At 36.8% G+C, this 15,180-nt stretch overlaps 1 protein-coding gene across 9 annotated transcripts in view; it reads left to right on the top strand.

The window, feature by feature from the left end:
- Window positions 1-15,180, top strand: part of PCCA (propionyl-CoA carboxylase subunit alpha) — a 385,988-nt gene that overhangs the window by 10,963 nt on the left and 359,845 nt on the right. For 8 of the 9 annotated variants that reach the window (XM_033435088.2, XM_049701173.1, XM_049701172.1 and 5 more), the window contains exons 3-4: window positions 3,967-4,014; window positions 4,127-4,195. The exons of the other annotated variant lie outside the window; for it this stretch is intronic. In XM_033435088.2, the coding sequence (XP_033290979.1) occupies window positions 3,967-4,014; window positions 4,127-4,195 (117 nt within the window). The remainder of the gene's footprint in view (window positions 1-3,966; window positions 4,015-4,126; window positions 4,196-15,180) is intronic. 9 annotated transcript variants of the gene reach the window in all.

Below are 15,180 nucleotides of genomic sequence, written 5' to 3'. Positions count from 1 at the left end.
GAAATAACCTGTGTCCATCACCAGATGAATGGATAAAGAAGATGTGGTATATGTACACAATGGAATACTACTCAGCCATAAAAAGGAATGAAAATTGACCATTTGCAGCAACATGGATGGACTTGGAGGGCATTTTGCTGAGTGAAATGTCAGACAGAGAAAGACAAATACTATATGATATCACTTATATGTGGAATCTAAAAGATACAACAAACTAGTGAATATAATGTAAAAGAAGCAGACTCACAGATACAGAGAACAAAGTAGTGGTACCTGTGCTGGGGGCAACATAGGGGTGCAGCAGTGGGAGGTACAGACCATTGGGTACCTCAGTACCCAGTAGTTTACCTCAGTACCCAACAGGCTTAAGGATGTATTGTACAACACAGGGAATATAGCCAATATTTTGTAACAACTGTAAATGGAAAGTAACCTTTAAAAATTGTGTAAAAATAAAAAATTAAAAAAGCAAACAGTTTCTGCAAAAGTTCTTTATCTCCCATGGTACCTGAAAGCCCCCTGGCTTCAAGGATTCAGGTTCCTGGCTTAAAGTTGTTGTTTCTGATTTTCCTCTTAGAGTATCTTCGGAGTGTCTTGTATTCGGCTCTCCAGATACAGGATAAAGTCCCAGGTCTTTAAATGATATGAATGAGATGAAATGAAATGAAAGAAGGTCCCTTCTTAATCCAGCCTTTTTACCCCAGCTTTATTTGCCACAGTGCCCACATACTTGTTTTGTGCTTGAGCTGTCTTAAAAATTACTTGTAGTTTTTCAGTGCTACCGTCTGCTTTCAATGTCACTGCCTTAACGCATGCTGTTCACTCTCTCCCTTCGCTGCACTTAACACAGCTGTGTTGTAGCGCTTAACACATTTTGTTGTGATTGTGCCATGTTGTAGTTGTCGAATGCACTTGATCGAATGCACTTGATGTTCACCTGTAATTGTTGATGTAGAGGGAGAGATTGGTTTAGGGAATTCCCTGGCGGTCCAGTGGTTAAAACTCTGTGCTCTTATTGCCAGCGGCCCAGGTTCAGTCCCTGGTCTGGGAACTAAGATCTCACAAGCCACATGGTGCGGCTCTCCCCCGCAAAAAGTTGGTTTAAATTTACTTGTATGGGGACTTCCCTGGTGGTCCAGTGGTTAAGACTCCACGCTTCCACTGCAGGAGGCGCGGGTTTGATCCCTGGTTCTGGGAACTAAGATCCCGCATGAAACATGGCGCAGCCAAAAAAATAAAAAAAAAAAGGCTAATTAAAAAAATTATTTGTATATACATTCTTTTATATGCATGGCCTACCTGGAAGAATATTCAGGAAACTAGTAGTAGTTGCCTTTGGGGCAAGGGCCGAGGTGTCCCTACAGTGTGTCCCCTTGTGTACCTTCTAAATTCTGAACCATATTCATCTGTTATTTAGTTAAAAGAAAATCTTAGGTATGGAAGATTAATTGATATTAGCTTTATTGAGCTTGTGTACTAATTGGTAATCCATTAATAGTCCTATATTAGTCAGGGTTCTTCAGAGAAACAGAACCAGTAGGAGACATAGGGAGATTTTTTTTACTGGCTCACATAATTATGGAGGCTGAGAAGTCCCACCACAATCTGCTGTGGCAAGCTGGAGACCCAGGAAAGCTGGTACTGAAATTCTAGTCCAGGTTCAAAGGTCTGGGAACCAGGGGGGCTGATGGTGTATGTCCCAGTCCAAGGCTAGGAGAAGACCAGTGTTCCAGCTCAATCCGGCAGGCAGAACTAATCGTCCCTTCCTCCACTTTTTAGTCTGTCAGGCCCTCAGTAGAGTGGATGATGCCCACCCACACTGGGGAGGGCTGTCTGCTTTACTGAGTCCACTGATTCAATGTTAGTTTCATCTAGAAACACGCCCACAGACACCGCAGAAAAAACGTTTAATCTGAACACCCTGTGGACGAATCAAGTTGCACATAAAACTAACTATCACAAGCCCTGAACAGAGATGAATAGAAATGTGTGAGGTGCAGTGATCATTTTGGTACAGATTTATCCCTGTTGGAATCACACTCCTGGGTTTGTAATCTGGTTTGTGGCCCAAAGGAGTGAATAACAATACTCTAGCTAACACCTACTGAGTATATATTATGTGCTAGGCACTACTCTAAACACTTTAAGGGTGTTAATATTCCCGCAGCCTCTTGTGGCAGGTGCTATTCTTACTCTCATTTTACATACCAGGAAATGAGGGTTCAGGAGGAGGACTTGTCCACAGAAGAACATGTGGTAGTGTTGGGATTCCAACCTGGACAGTTTGGCTCCAGACTGGCTCTTAACCATTATTCTGCTTCTTGGATAGGGATTAGGGTGGAATTTGTACTCCGTGTAATATTATGATGTCAATAATTTGTTATATTTGCTGCACCAGTTGCTTAATGTGTAACTTCCAGTGTTTGTGCTGCTTTTATCAGGTGTAGTCTGTTTAATACTTAATAAAAATTCACATTTTAAAATGCAGTTCAAGGAAGTATGAACATTTTTTTTCTTAGAATATGCTTATTGTTTAACAGGAATTTACCATGAGCAGATGAGAATAGAAAGGCAGATGATTTTATAGCCTCACGCCTGAGGTGAGATTAGGATATTTTAAGGGCCCATCTGCTCAGGGCTCTGAATGACTTAGGATTCTATCACATTAGGAATTTACCAGTTTTAAGGTCGAGGCTTGTCTCAGTTTGGTGGAATAAGCCATGTGTGATATAAAGGTTAAATCAAGACTTTAAAGGCTTATTCCAGTTCTGAGATTCTGTGATTACCTGTTGGGTTAAAATATAGCTTTAAGTTATATGAGTACTTTTTTTTTTTGCGGTACGCGGGCCTCTCACCGTTGCGGCCCCTCCCGCTGTGGAGCACAGGCTCTGGTCGCGCAGGCTCAGCGGCCATGGCTCACAGGGCCCAGCGGCTCTGCGGCATGTGGGATCTTCCCAGACCGGGGCACGAACCCGTGTCCCCTGCATCGGCAGGCGGACTCTCAACCACTGCGCCACCAGGGAAGCCCAATATATGAGTACTATTAAGATTATATATAACTTTTCTTTTAGAAATGTAACTAAAACTTAAAAAAATAGTTCCATTTAACGTGTAACAATTCACTAACCTAGCAGTCGTTGTGTACTAAAATGTGTTGCATCCAAATTACTTATAATTGTTTGTGTGCATTTCTTTAAAAGGATTAGCCTGTACACTTTTAGAGTAGGGAGAGAACCTTGTTAAATAGTTTCCCATTAGAATGTTATCAATTTATATATGTGGAAGTCAAGAGATTTCAATTTACAGAGATTGATTTACTTAGAGTCAAATAGATCATTAATGGCAAAGCTGGGCTTAGAAATTAGGTCTCTAGCCCCACACAGAATGGAACTTCTTTTTCTATTATATGGCCTCAGCTGTTTAAAAATTTGGTGGTTATTCAAACTTAACATTGTACTCAAATAGCATAACCTGCTTTGTCTGGGAATCTTTGGAAATAAGCATAAATAGTATCTGTTCTCATTTATCAAAAGTATCATTTAATGCTGTGGCCCAATCCCAAAGAGATAGAATATAAATTATATCAGACTTCCCTTTGATAAACATAACACTTAGAATTTCCCTGAATTTAGAAAATAATCAAGTAAATTCTCAAGCAATTTCTTCTAAAGTTTCTTAGTATTCTGAAATATCATTTGAAGATTATCTTTTGGCAAGAGAATTTAGTCCCCTTATGAATTATCTAACCTAGTCAATTGATGCTTTAAGAGGATAATTATAACGCCAGATACTACCAGGTGAGTTTAGTAGCAGCCTGGTTGTAAATGAGCATATGTATAGTATTTAATACTACTGTAGGAAGTAATGTTTATTAGGATCATGCCCAATGGTAATTGTGGAAAAGCTTGGTGTTTTCTGGTCCCAAAGCAAGAGTAACAATTTCTTACGTGTTTTTTCTCTTTTTAGACTTTTGATAAAATTCTTGTTGCTAATAGAGGAGAAATTGCATGTAGGGTGAGTGGAATTTTAATCTTATTTTCCATTTTACTCTGTGAATTTTATTATTATTAAATCCCTTTAAATATGAATTACCATTAATAGATAACATTAATGTACTTTAATATAGGTTATTAAAACTTGCAAGAAGATGGGCATTAAGACGGTTGCCATCCACAGTGATGTTGATGCTAGTTCTGTAAGTATATTTGCTTTGTTTGAATCGGGACCTTATTTTGGATCAAATAGAAAAAAAGTGAAAGATGTAGGTTTTTTTTGTTGGCCTGAAAAGGTACACAACTAAAAAAAATACCTGTTTTATTACTCTTGTATTAAGCAAAATGGGAGCATCATAATGTCTCCAGTATGTGTCTTAACTCTTATTTTCAAGGCTTTAAAAGCCTAGAATAGAATAAAAATTTGGTAAACTGATTCTGGTCACCAAGTACATTTAAGCAAAGCATGAGATAGTTAGATTCAAAGATTAATGAAATGTGTTTTATTTTTAAAATTTATTTTCTTTTATTTATTTTTGGCTGATTTGTGTCTTTGTTACTGAGTGCGGGCTTTCTCTAGTTGTGGCGAGCGGGGGCTACTCTGTTGCGGTGCGCGGGCTTCTCATTGCGGTGGCTTCTCTTGTTGCGGAGCATGGGCTCTAAGTGTGCAGGCTTCATTAGTTGTGGCTCGTGGGCTCTAGAGCGCAGGCTGAGTAGTTGTGGCGCACGGGCTTAGTTGCTCCGTGGCATGTGGGATCTTCCCTGACCAGGGCTCGAACCCGGTCCCCTGCATCGGCAGGTGGATTCTTAACCACTGTGCCACCAAGGAAGCCCTAATGAAATGTTTATACAGTGCTGCCTTATGGGAGCACATTTCCGCACAGGATAACTCCACTGTCACTCGGGATGCTGTAATTGTTTAACCTTCCTAAATGCTTTACCATGTGCAGCTGAAAGTTTGATAAATCAAAGATAGGCTAATGCTAATTGGACATGAACAAAAGAAGGTATAGCGTAAAGCAGTGACTGATATATAATTTTATTGGGGATTTTTATCAAAACAGGCATTTTTAGCAGTAATAAACTATGAATGAGTAGAAAAAAATCCCATGGGAAAAGTGTATGAATTATTGGAACTGTATGACATGAAATGTAAGTAGTTGTACTTTGATATAAGTTACTGTTTTTCATTCTTTCACACAACTTCTGATAACAGGACCTATTGGTAATGTCAGCTTTTATCGTATAGTAATTTAATGCAAAGAATTTTCAGTCTTTGTGATTTTAAAATTTTATCTAGAAGTATGTTGTTCCTGTTGTCTTATTGTGACTCTCTTCCTTTTTTAAAAAGCAAAATGGAAATGATTGCAAGCTACTCTAATTTCCCCAGAATAAAGGTTAAGTATATTATCTAGTTTATTTGGCTGGTACATTTAAAATATTTATCCTTTACTTTAAAAGTAATTAAGCAGTTAAAAAAACTTGTTTTGCATATATACTGTTTGATTTTGTTTGAATATTGGTTTCTGGCTTCTTTACTAATAATCTGTTTTAACTGTGATAGTTTCAGTAGTTTATATTCCTCACAAAATATTCATGAAATAATGAGAAAACTGTTGCTTTAATGTCATTCTTGATTGGTAAACTAAGGCATTTACCAATAGTAAAGCTACTTCAGAAAAAAGTTTGTGTTACTGTCAAGCCAGTAGTAGATTTAAAATTCACTCTTCTCATCTTGTGTTTATTTTTCAGTGTATTAGCTCAGGCTGTGTTTTCATTCATGGGTAAATTGAGAGAAAAATGTTTGAATTGTGGACAATCACTGTTTTTATTTCAAGCCTAACAACAAACTTTCACTTGTAATTTTTTTTTCATATCACAGTATATAGTTAATTCTCTATGCTGTGTTCTCATAGAGGTGACTGTCGGCATATAGCCAAGATTATTTATATTTCAGCTTTTTCCTATTTGTTTATATTTCAATGTGGTATTACAGAATAATCTACTTCTGTAAGCTGTTGCTCCAAAGAGCATGACTAACTTTTCTCACTGTTACATTTCTAGCTTTGTGGACAGTCACTTTCCAGACTTTGGCAAAACTGGTTTCAAAAGAGTTGGTTTGAGTTTTAAGTCTTTGTCATTTATCCTTCCTGAAGCAGAGGTGGTAGTTTTTATATTTTAAATATTTTTAGCCACTTTTTTTTTTTTTTAACCAGAGATTATGATATATAGTTTAAAATAAGATTTGCCAGGCCCCACGGTGGGAAGCAAGCAGTGCATGCTCGGTCAAAACTTCCTCTTCATATGACCTCCTGTAAGTCGGTTTCTAGAAAGATACTATAAGTAAAAGCAGGATAATAATGATGGTTAGAATGTTCAAAGTTTGATTTAAGCCTTAGAAATAGGGCCAGATTTGCTATTTGGTTTCTGCTTCAGCCTCAAGAAAGACAAAAAGGTGAATTCCTCTAACAGCATATTTTGCTTCTTTAACATGTGATCACAAAGGTTACCATCGTATCTGATGAACTGTATAATATCGGTATTATGAACAAGGCATGCTATTCAGATGTATTATAAATGTTTCAATATTGATTTTCAAGAGGTGAGCATTTTCACTGTTACTTGGAGTAAAAAAATCTTACATGCTTCATGTGTTAATTTCATAAATTGAAATGTAAATACTATTATAGTAGGAAAATACTGCAACAGTTGATTGTGAAAACTATTAATTTTATGTTAAAAACAACTAATTTTTAAGCAGTTAATCAGGGGAAGAAGACTAACAGTTATTACAACTATTAAGTGGTAAGTCACACAAAGAAGGAAAGCCAAGTAACTTGCAAACAGTGAATGTTGAATGGGAAAAAGTTGGCTTTTAAAGACCATTATGCAGTTTTCTTCCATGGGTCCCTTCCATTAAAATGGTGCATTCCCCCTCTTTTAAAATTAATTTTGGGGGGGTGAATCGTTGAATCCACGTGCAGGTTTTGTCCCACAACAACCTCTCATGTTACTAACATTTTTGCATTCACCAGTGAAAATTGCCTGACACTGTGATTACTTTGGTTGCTTTTGTCATCTTTGCTGTCTTTTGAGGAATCTGTTGGGTCTAACGGCTCCTTTTTGAATCTGCCTGGTTTTTTTTTTAAAGCACAGTTAATTTTATTTTTGGCTGCGCCATGTGGCTTGCGGGATCTTAGTTCCCGGACCAGGGATTGAGCCCGTGCCCTTGGCAGTGAAAGTGCGGAGTACTAACCCCTGGACTGCCAGGAAATTTCCTGCCTGATTTTTGTTTTGTCTTTTTTCTTAAGTATTTGAGTCCTTTCCTGTCTTATTTATAGCATACTTTTTTTTCATAGCATACTTATTTTAAAAGTTCTATCATTTTGTTATTTTACTTCAAGATCTTATGTATCTATTTATATTTCTGACTCTTCCTCACAATGGATTGTTTCCTCACATGTGTAGATTTTGTCTTGTGACCTCATATTTGGTATCTTTATCGTTGAACTCCACATGGTTTGGGTTGTCCGGGGTATCACTGACTAATTTTTATATTAATTTCTTGGTGCGAAGGTTGCTGAATTATGAGGATGGGGCAAAACCAGATGAAACTACACACACACACACACACACAGACACACACAGACACACACAGACACACACACACCCTCCCTCCCTCCCTCTGTTAAATAGGCCCATGGTTTCTAATTTCCTGAGGAGACTTTTTCCTTTACTTTGAAGCACAGCTGATAATAAGTATGTCTTCTCCCTACTTAGTAGATTATTGAAACCCCACCCCCCTTCACTGAGGATGTAGTCTTTGTTGTGCCATGTGGGATCTAGCTCCCCAACCAGGGGTCGAACCCGGGCCCCCTGCACTGGAGCGTGGAGTCTTAGCCACTGGAGCACCAGGGAAGTCCTGAGGATGTAACCTTTGAGCAACATGGCCTTATGTAGGAGTTTTCCTTCACATCTTCAGCTCACAATTGGTTCCTTTCTCTGAGAGTTAAAACTCAGTTCTCTAGGTTATTCAGATCCCCACTTAAACTCTCCAAGATTAGTGGTATCGACTCTAGTGGATACTGTCTGGCTTTTAGCTGCTGCTTCGTTTTTTTTTTTTCTCTTTTTTTTTTTCTCTTCTTCATTTTTGATCCCTAGGGATTGCTTGTGGTTCTTGTAAGCCAAACTGTTCATTTAAAGAAGTTTGTTATATTTAATCTGGGATTTTTAGGTGCTTCTAGGGAGGGTTTGCAGTTATCAGTCTAGTTCGCTTATTGTTGGATTGTCTTAAAATAGGATGATATCCTATTCTCTGTTGAGGAAGTTTTCTTGCTTTCTTTGAGAAGACTGACCCAGAGCAGTCTCAGAGTCAGGCTTTACCCAGGAAAACAGTTCATACGTATTGATGAGATTAGTGCAACTGCATCCAGAGGATGAGGCCAGAGTCAACAAGCAATGTAAAGTACTCCAGTGAGAAATGGTCAGGGCCAGAGAGAGCAAAATAAGGGTTAAGCCTCTTATCAAGTCATGAATTGTCTTTTATGTATCATTCTCCAGGCCCTTATTATTCTTTGAAAAGATTTGTGGAGAATGGTTTATGAGGGGAAAATGGTCCTAGTGGAAAACTGTATCCTGCTGGGATTGTGATAGGCATTGTGTTTTATCTGTAGATCAGTTTGAGAAATATCTTTATCTCAACATTTTTTTTTTTTGGCGGTACGCGGGCCTCTCACTGTTGTGGCCTTTCCCGTTGCGGAGCACAGGATCCGGACGCGCAGGCTCAGCGGCCATGGCTCACGAGCCCAGCCGCTCCGCGGCATGTGGGATCCTCCCAGACTGGGGCACGAACCCGTGTCCTCCGCATCAGCAGGTGGCCTCTCAACCACTGCGCCACCAGGGAAGCCCTATCTCAACATTTTTAAGTCCTCCTATACATGAGCATGGATATTCCATTTGATGTTGTTCCACTTATCTACGTTGCTTTAATTTCTTTCAACAATGTTTTGTAGTTTTCAGAGTATAAGTTTTGCACTTACTTTGCTGTATTTATTCCTAAGTATTTTAATATTATTTCTGAGGCTGTTAGAATTGCAATTTCATCCTCATTTTTTTTTTTTTGGCCTCACCATGCAGCTTGCAGGATCTTCATTCCCTAACCAGGGATTGAACCCGTGCCCCCTGCAGTGGAAGAGTGGCGTCCCAACCACTGGACTGCCAGGGAATTCCCTAGAATTGCAATTTTTTAATTTCAGTTTTTATTGTTGATTGCAGATGTACAGGAATACAATTGATTTTTTTTTTTTTTTTGCGGTACATGGGCCTCTCACTACTGTGGCCTCTCCCATGGCGGAGCACAGGCTCCGGATGCGCAGGTTCAGCAGCCATGGCCCATGGGCCCAGCCGCTCCGCGGCATGCGGGATCCTCCCAGACTGGGGCGCGAACCCGCGTCCCCTACATCGGCAGGCGGACCCTCAGCCACTGCGCCACCAGGGAAGCCCCAGTTGATTTTTTAATAGTGATTTTGTGTCCTGCAACCTTGCTGAACTTGTTTATTAGTTCTAATAGTTTTTAAAAATATAATAGATTCCTTGGGATTCTCTCTAGAAGATCATGTCATGTGTAAAGAGAGATAGGTTTACTTCTTTCTTTTCTAACTGGATGCTTTTTATTTCATAGTCTTGCCTGATTTCCCTTGCTTTAATTTCCAGAATGATACTGAAAAGGAGTGGTGAGAGCAGACATCCTGTTTTGTTCCTCATCTTCGGGGGAAAACATTCAGTATTCCACACCTAAGTTTGATTTAGGCTCTGAGATTTTCATAAATTCCCATTATTAGGTTGAGGAAGTGCCCTGCTATTCCTAGTTTGTTGAGAGTTTTTGTCATGACTGGGTGTTGAATTTTTACAAATGCTTTTGCTGTGTCTACTGAGATGATAATGTGGTTTTTATCCTTTATTCCATTGATATGGTATATTACATTAATTAATTTTTGGATGTTAAACTAGCCTTGCATTCCTGGGATAAATCACACTTGGTCATGATGTATAGTCCTTTGTGTATATTGCTGGATTCAGTTTGCTGGTGTTTTGTAGAGAATTTTTCATCCATGTTTATAAGAGATATTGGTCTATAGATTTCTTTTCATTTGATGTTTTTCTTTTTGGTATCAGAGTGATACTGGCCTCATAGTATAAGATGGGAAGTGTTCTCTCATCTTCTGTTGTTTTGGAAGAGTTTGTGAAGAATTGGTATTAATTATTCCTGAAATGTTTGGTGGAATTCACCAGTGAAGCCATCTGGGTCTGAGCTTTTCTCTGTGGGTAGTTGTTTGATTACTAATTCAGTCTCTTGTAGATTTATTGAGATTTTCTATTTCTTCCTGAGTTAGTGTCTATAGTTTGTCTTTCTAGGAATTTGTCCATTTCATCTTAAGTTATTGTTTATTATGTGATTGTTTATAGTATTTTTTTATCACTTTTATTTCTATAAGGCTGGCAGTAATGTCTCTTTCATTCCTGGTTTTAGTTATTTGAGTTTTTTCATGTTTTCTTTGTCATTTTAGCTAACGGTTTTCAGTTTCATTGATCTTTTCAAAGAACCGACTTTTGGTATCATTGATTTCTCTCTTTTTAAATTCTCTATGTCATTTCTATTTACACTAGTTTTTGTTTCCTTCATTCTGCTCGCTTTGGGTTTAGTTTGCTCTTTTAAAAAATAGTTTCTTAAAGTAGAAAAACTAGGTTGTTTTGAGGTCTTTTTAATATAGGTGTTTAACTGTTCATTTTTCTCTATTGTTTTAGCTGCATCCCATGTTTTGACATATTGTATCTTCATTTTCATTTCCGAAAGTAATTTCTAGTTGCCCTTTTGATTTCTTTGACCCACTTGTTATTTAGGAGTTTGTTGTTTAATTCCACATATTTATGAGTTTCCCAAGTTTATTTCTATTACTGATTTCTAATTTCCTTCTTTTTTGGTCAGAGAATGTGTTTTCTACTGTTTCTATCCTTTAAAATTTTTTGATGTTTGTTTTATGGACTAGCATATGATCTGTCCTGGAGAATGTTCCATGTGAACTTAAGAATGTGTATTCTGCTGCTGCTGGGTGGAGTGTTCTATAGATGTCTTTTAGGACTGGTTGGTTCATAGGGATATTTAAGTCATCTGTTTCCTGGCTGATCTTCTGGTTGTTCTATTCATTATTGAAAGTGGGGTTTAACCTGGTTTTAAAAGCCTTTAAAAAATGTTAGGTAGTTATTTTGTTTTGCTTAGTTTACAAAACTGGTGACAAATAATTGTGTATAGGCCTGCAACTCTGTGCATGAAAGCACCTGAATAAGGTAGGAAATAATTGACTAAAGGACTCTTGAGTGTCCAGGCCTAGAGATTCTTGCAAGGATTCTTTGAAATTTTCAGGAAGCAAGAAATTTTTTAAAGAAATTTTGACACTATTTAAATTGCTCTAGACTTAGAGAAAGAAAAATAGATTTCCATTTCTTTTTATGAAACCAGCATAGTAATTCAGAAATCAAAATCTGGGCAAAGATAGTAAGCAAAAAATAAAATTACAATGACTGTAATTATATATTGATAGAAGAATCCTAAGTAATAGAAAATAGAGTAAAATTTATTTAAGTAATGTGCTGCAGTCATGCAGAGTGTATTCATGACATTTCAGTATGGTTTAATGTTAGACACTATTAATTTAATTAAATATACTAATAAGTTAGTGGAGGAAAACTATATGATCATCTTGATGGAAGCCTAGATGTCATGTAAAAGAAATTCACTGTCTTCTTGTAAAATCCTTAGTAAAACAGGATTAAATAAATACTGCCCTCCCAGAATGAAGAGGTCATACCTCATAGGAAGCATTCTCATGGAAGTCAGGATGAAGACCCATACATTTACTGTCACCACTAGTATTTAATAGCATCCTAGAAGTGCTCGGCAATGCAGTTAGGCAAGAGTTATAAAATGGTGGACAGGAAAGGCAGAAATAATAAAATTGTATCGAGTTTCTAGTTATACCGGCAACTGAACAACTCTTTAGAAACAGTAAGAAGAGTCTCTGTGGTAGTTAAAAAAATAAATACAAAGAAATCTGTAGCTTTCCTAAGTATCAACAAGGTAGAAAATACAACTTAAAAAAATTTAACCTCCTGGAAGTAGTGGCAAAGATAAAACACTTTATGATATGAATTTAAAATGAATTCGTACGACTTATATGAGAACTTCTTATTTTTATATAAGGAAACAATATTGTAAATGCTAGTTATTTCTAGATCTATGTTTTTGTAGTAAATCCTAATAAATGTAATAATGTAACAGTGGTGGTGGTGGGGATTGACAAAGGAGTAAATATGCAAGAATGGCCTAGACAATTTTGAGGAAAATTGAAGAGGGAACTGTACTAACAGATGTTAAAAAAATATTGGGGACTTCCCTGGTGACCCAGTGGTTAAGACTCCACGCTTTTACTGCACGGAGCATGGGTTCGATCCCTGGTCACGGAACTAAGATCGTGCGTGCCACACAGGGCCAAAAAAAAAAAAATTGTAATACCTTATAAAGTGAAAATTATTAGGACCACTACATAAAATTTTGGAGCAAGATGAGACACATTTATGAAATAAATTGATTAGATTTTAGGTAGAGGGCTGATGTGGGAGATTTTATTTAAGAGGACCTTATTAATACTATATTGACTTAGAAGGCAGGACAGGTGGATTGTAGGGTTTTATGCCACTAATGTACTGTGATTTTAGGTAGTCCCAGAGAAGTTAAGAAATGATAAGGAATGAGAAATGTTTGATGGTTTTGGTGACTGGGACTTTTTAAATGGGTAGGTAGGTCTTCATTAGTTTGGTGAATAGTGGGAACAAATAATTATGAGAATTTAGAGATTGTTGTGTTTGTACTTCTCAAAATGCTTGTTAGATAACTTTATTTACTTTTATGATCACTTACTTTATGTATGTATGTGTGTTTTCAAGTAAAAGGACTAGTAAACCTTTCCATAAGAAGTAGCAAAATATTGTTATATTTGTTTTAAACCTCTGAAGTTAGGGTTTTGATTTTTTTCTTTTTAAATGAGATTAAATGATTCTGTACTTCAACCTTTGACTATATTTCCTACCTGGACTCCTAAATTGAACTTATCAATATTTTGTTGCTTTGTCTGTGTATAGTAACATTGTATTGAAATGAGAAATACTTGGTATATATTGCATTAACACCAAAACCTAAAATCAGGGAAGTAGTCATTGTGACTCACATCTTGGCCAGGCAGCCTGCTGTTTGAAGTATGATTCCTGGTGAGTATTGTAGTCTTACCCTTAGGATTCAGTAATGAGGTTGAGTGGGGTTTCCTCTGAGCACTCTGGGATGATTGACAGTAAGGTGGGGGGAATCATCACTTAGCATGCCTACCCTTGATATGATTTCCCTGCTGTCTGGGGAGGTACTGAGGACAAATAGGACTTCGTGACGTCTGTGTAATTAGTGTATGTTGGTTCCAGCTGAACAAACTGGAGGGTAATGATCAGGTAAATGGAGATGGAATACATTAATGTAGGCGAAGGTATAAAAGACCTTAGGGAAAACCTTATAAAAATTTTATGGGGTTGTTAGAATGTCTTTATTTTATATCTTTTCATATATATATATATTTTAATAAACTTATCTGTTTATATTTTTGTTAGAATATCTTCACTTTTATCCTAGGTGTACATAGAGTTGAAAGAAATTTAAGTGTCAAAACCATTTACCTTTTCTCATTTACATGATTTACTTTTCAGGATATTTTTCAACCTTTGTTTTAATTTGAAAAGGAGTTAAAGTTCTTAATTTTTAAAAAATTATTTCACAAAATCTGTTAATGGACTTATTTTCAGCTAATGTAATTATTAATCCTCAAATAGGAATAAATGACCAGAGTGAAGTTTGTAAAACTTTTTGGGGGTGGTAACTGAAAAATCAGGTGACCTTTTGTTATATGTGTGTGTAGTTGAGATGGTATATTTAACTAACATTTTCTTATTTTTAGTATATGTGCTGCCGAAGCGAGCATAACTAACATTTTCTTAAATTTCTTTTGCTAGTACAGAATATTGTAAGGTGGTGGCCATCATAGTCCATGTTTCCCAGTTAGTCTTAATTAGATGAGAAGCCTTCCCAGTCTTTTAGATTGCAATAGAAAATCTATAAGATTCTTAATTCATTCTTGCAAAAAATACTTATAGTTGTCATTGTTCAAGATGAAGTTTTCTTATCAGCAACATAAAATTCCATGGCAAAGCCTCTGATAGTGACTGTAATACTGCATTTAATGGGAAGGAAGGAATTGGTTTCATTAATGTGATTATGGACCTTGGAGTTCTGGTAATTAGATAATTGAAGGGTTTTTAAATGGCATATTTGCTTTAAAACTTGCTACTGCTCACTTTTCTCATAAAACTTAGCTTTCGGTAACCTTTTTGGATTAAGAATGCAATGTATCTACCTATGCTTATTTAAAACACTAGACTTTTCAGTGAAGAACAAATTAATCAGGAGAAGAAAGCATTTAACATGTTCAGACATTACTTTTTCCACCCTTTTTCTTTTAATGACTTTGGATAAACATGTTTTGCCGAGGCATTATAATACTATATCAGTTTAAAATGTTTTGATTATCTTCAGCTTGGCTAAATTACTTTCTCTACATTTTTGGGGAAAATGGAATAAGATAGGATTCCTGGTAGGAATTTGTTCACATTAATATGGCTCATCAGGGACATTATATTTAATTGGAGATCCTGCAGAATAGTAGCAGGAGGCTGAAGAGGATTATTTAGCATTAGCAATGGCTCGTCTGGGAGTTGTGCACTAATCAAGGAGCTTGAGTGTTAGTAGTGGGGATGATGGGAATTATGACGATTATGACATGTAAGCATGTCTGTGTGCAAAGTGGACAGGCAATGAGTTAATCAAGAAGTATATTAAATGGCTCCCATGCTGATTCATTATTGTCTACCATAGTGCCTGTCAGGTTGTGTATTTAAAAAATACAATTATTGCTGAATTCAATGTGTATAAATTCAGCCACCATTTTTTTGCTTTTCTCTAAAATAACCTCAAATTACCTAATACTACATATAAAAATAGAAAAATGTATCAACCTTGCTGACTATGCGATTTGTG

This window comes from Orcinus orca, chromosome 18 (assembly GCF_937001465.1).
Source record: "Orcinus orca chromosome 18, mOrcOrc1.1, whole genome shotgun sequence".
Lineage (NCBI taxonomy): Eukaryota > Metazoa > Chordata > Mammalia > Artiodactyla > Delphinidae > Orcinus > Orcinus orca.
This window is presented reverse-complemented; position numbering and strand designations above follow the sequence as displayed.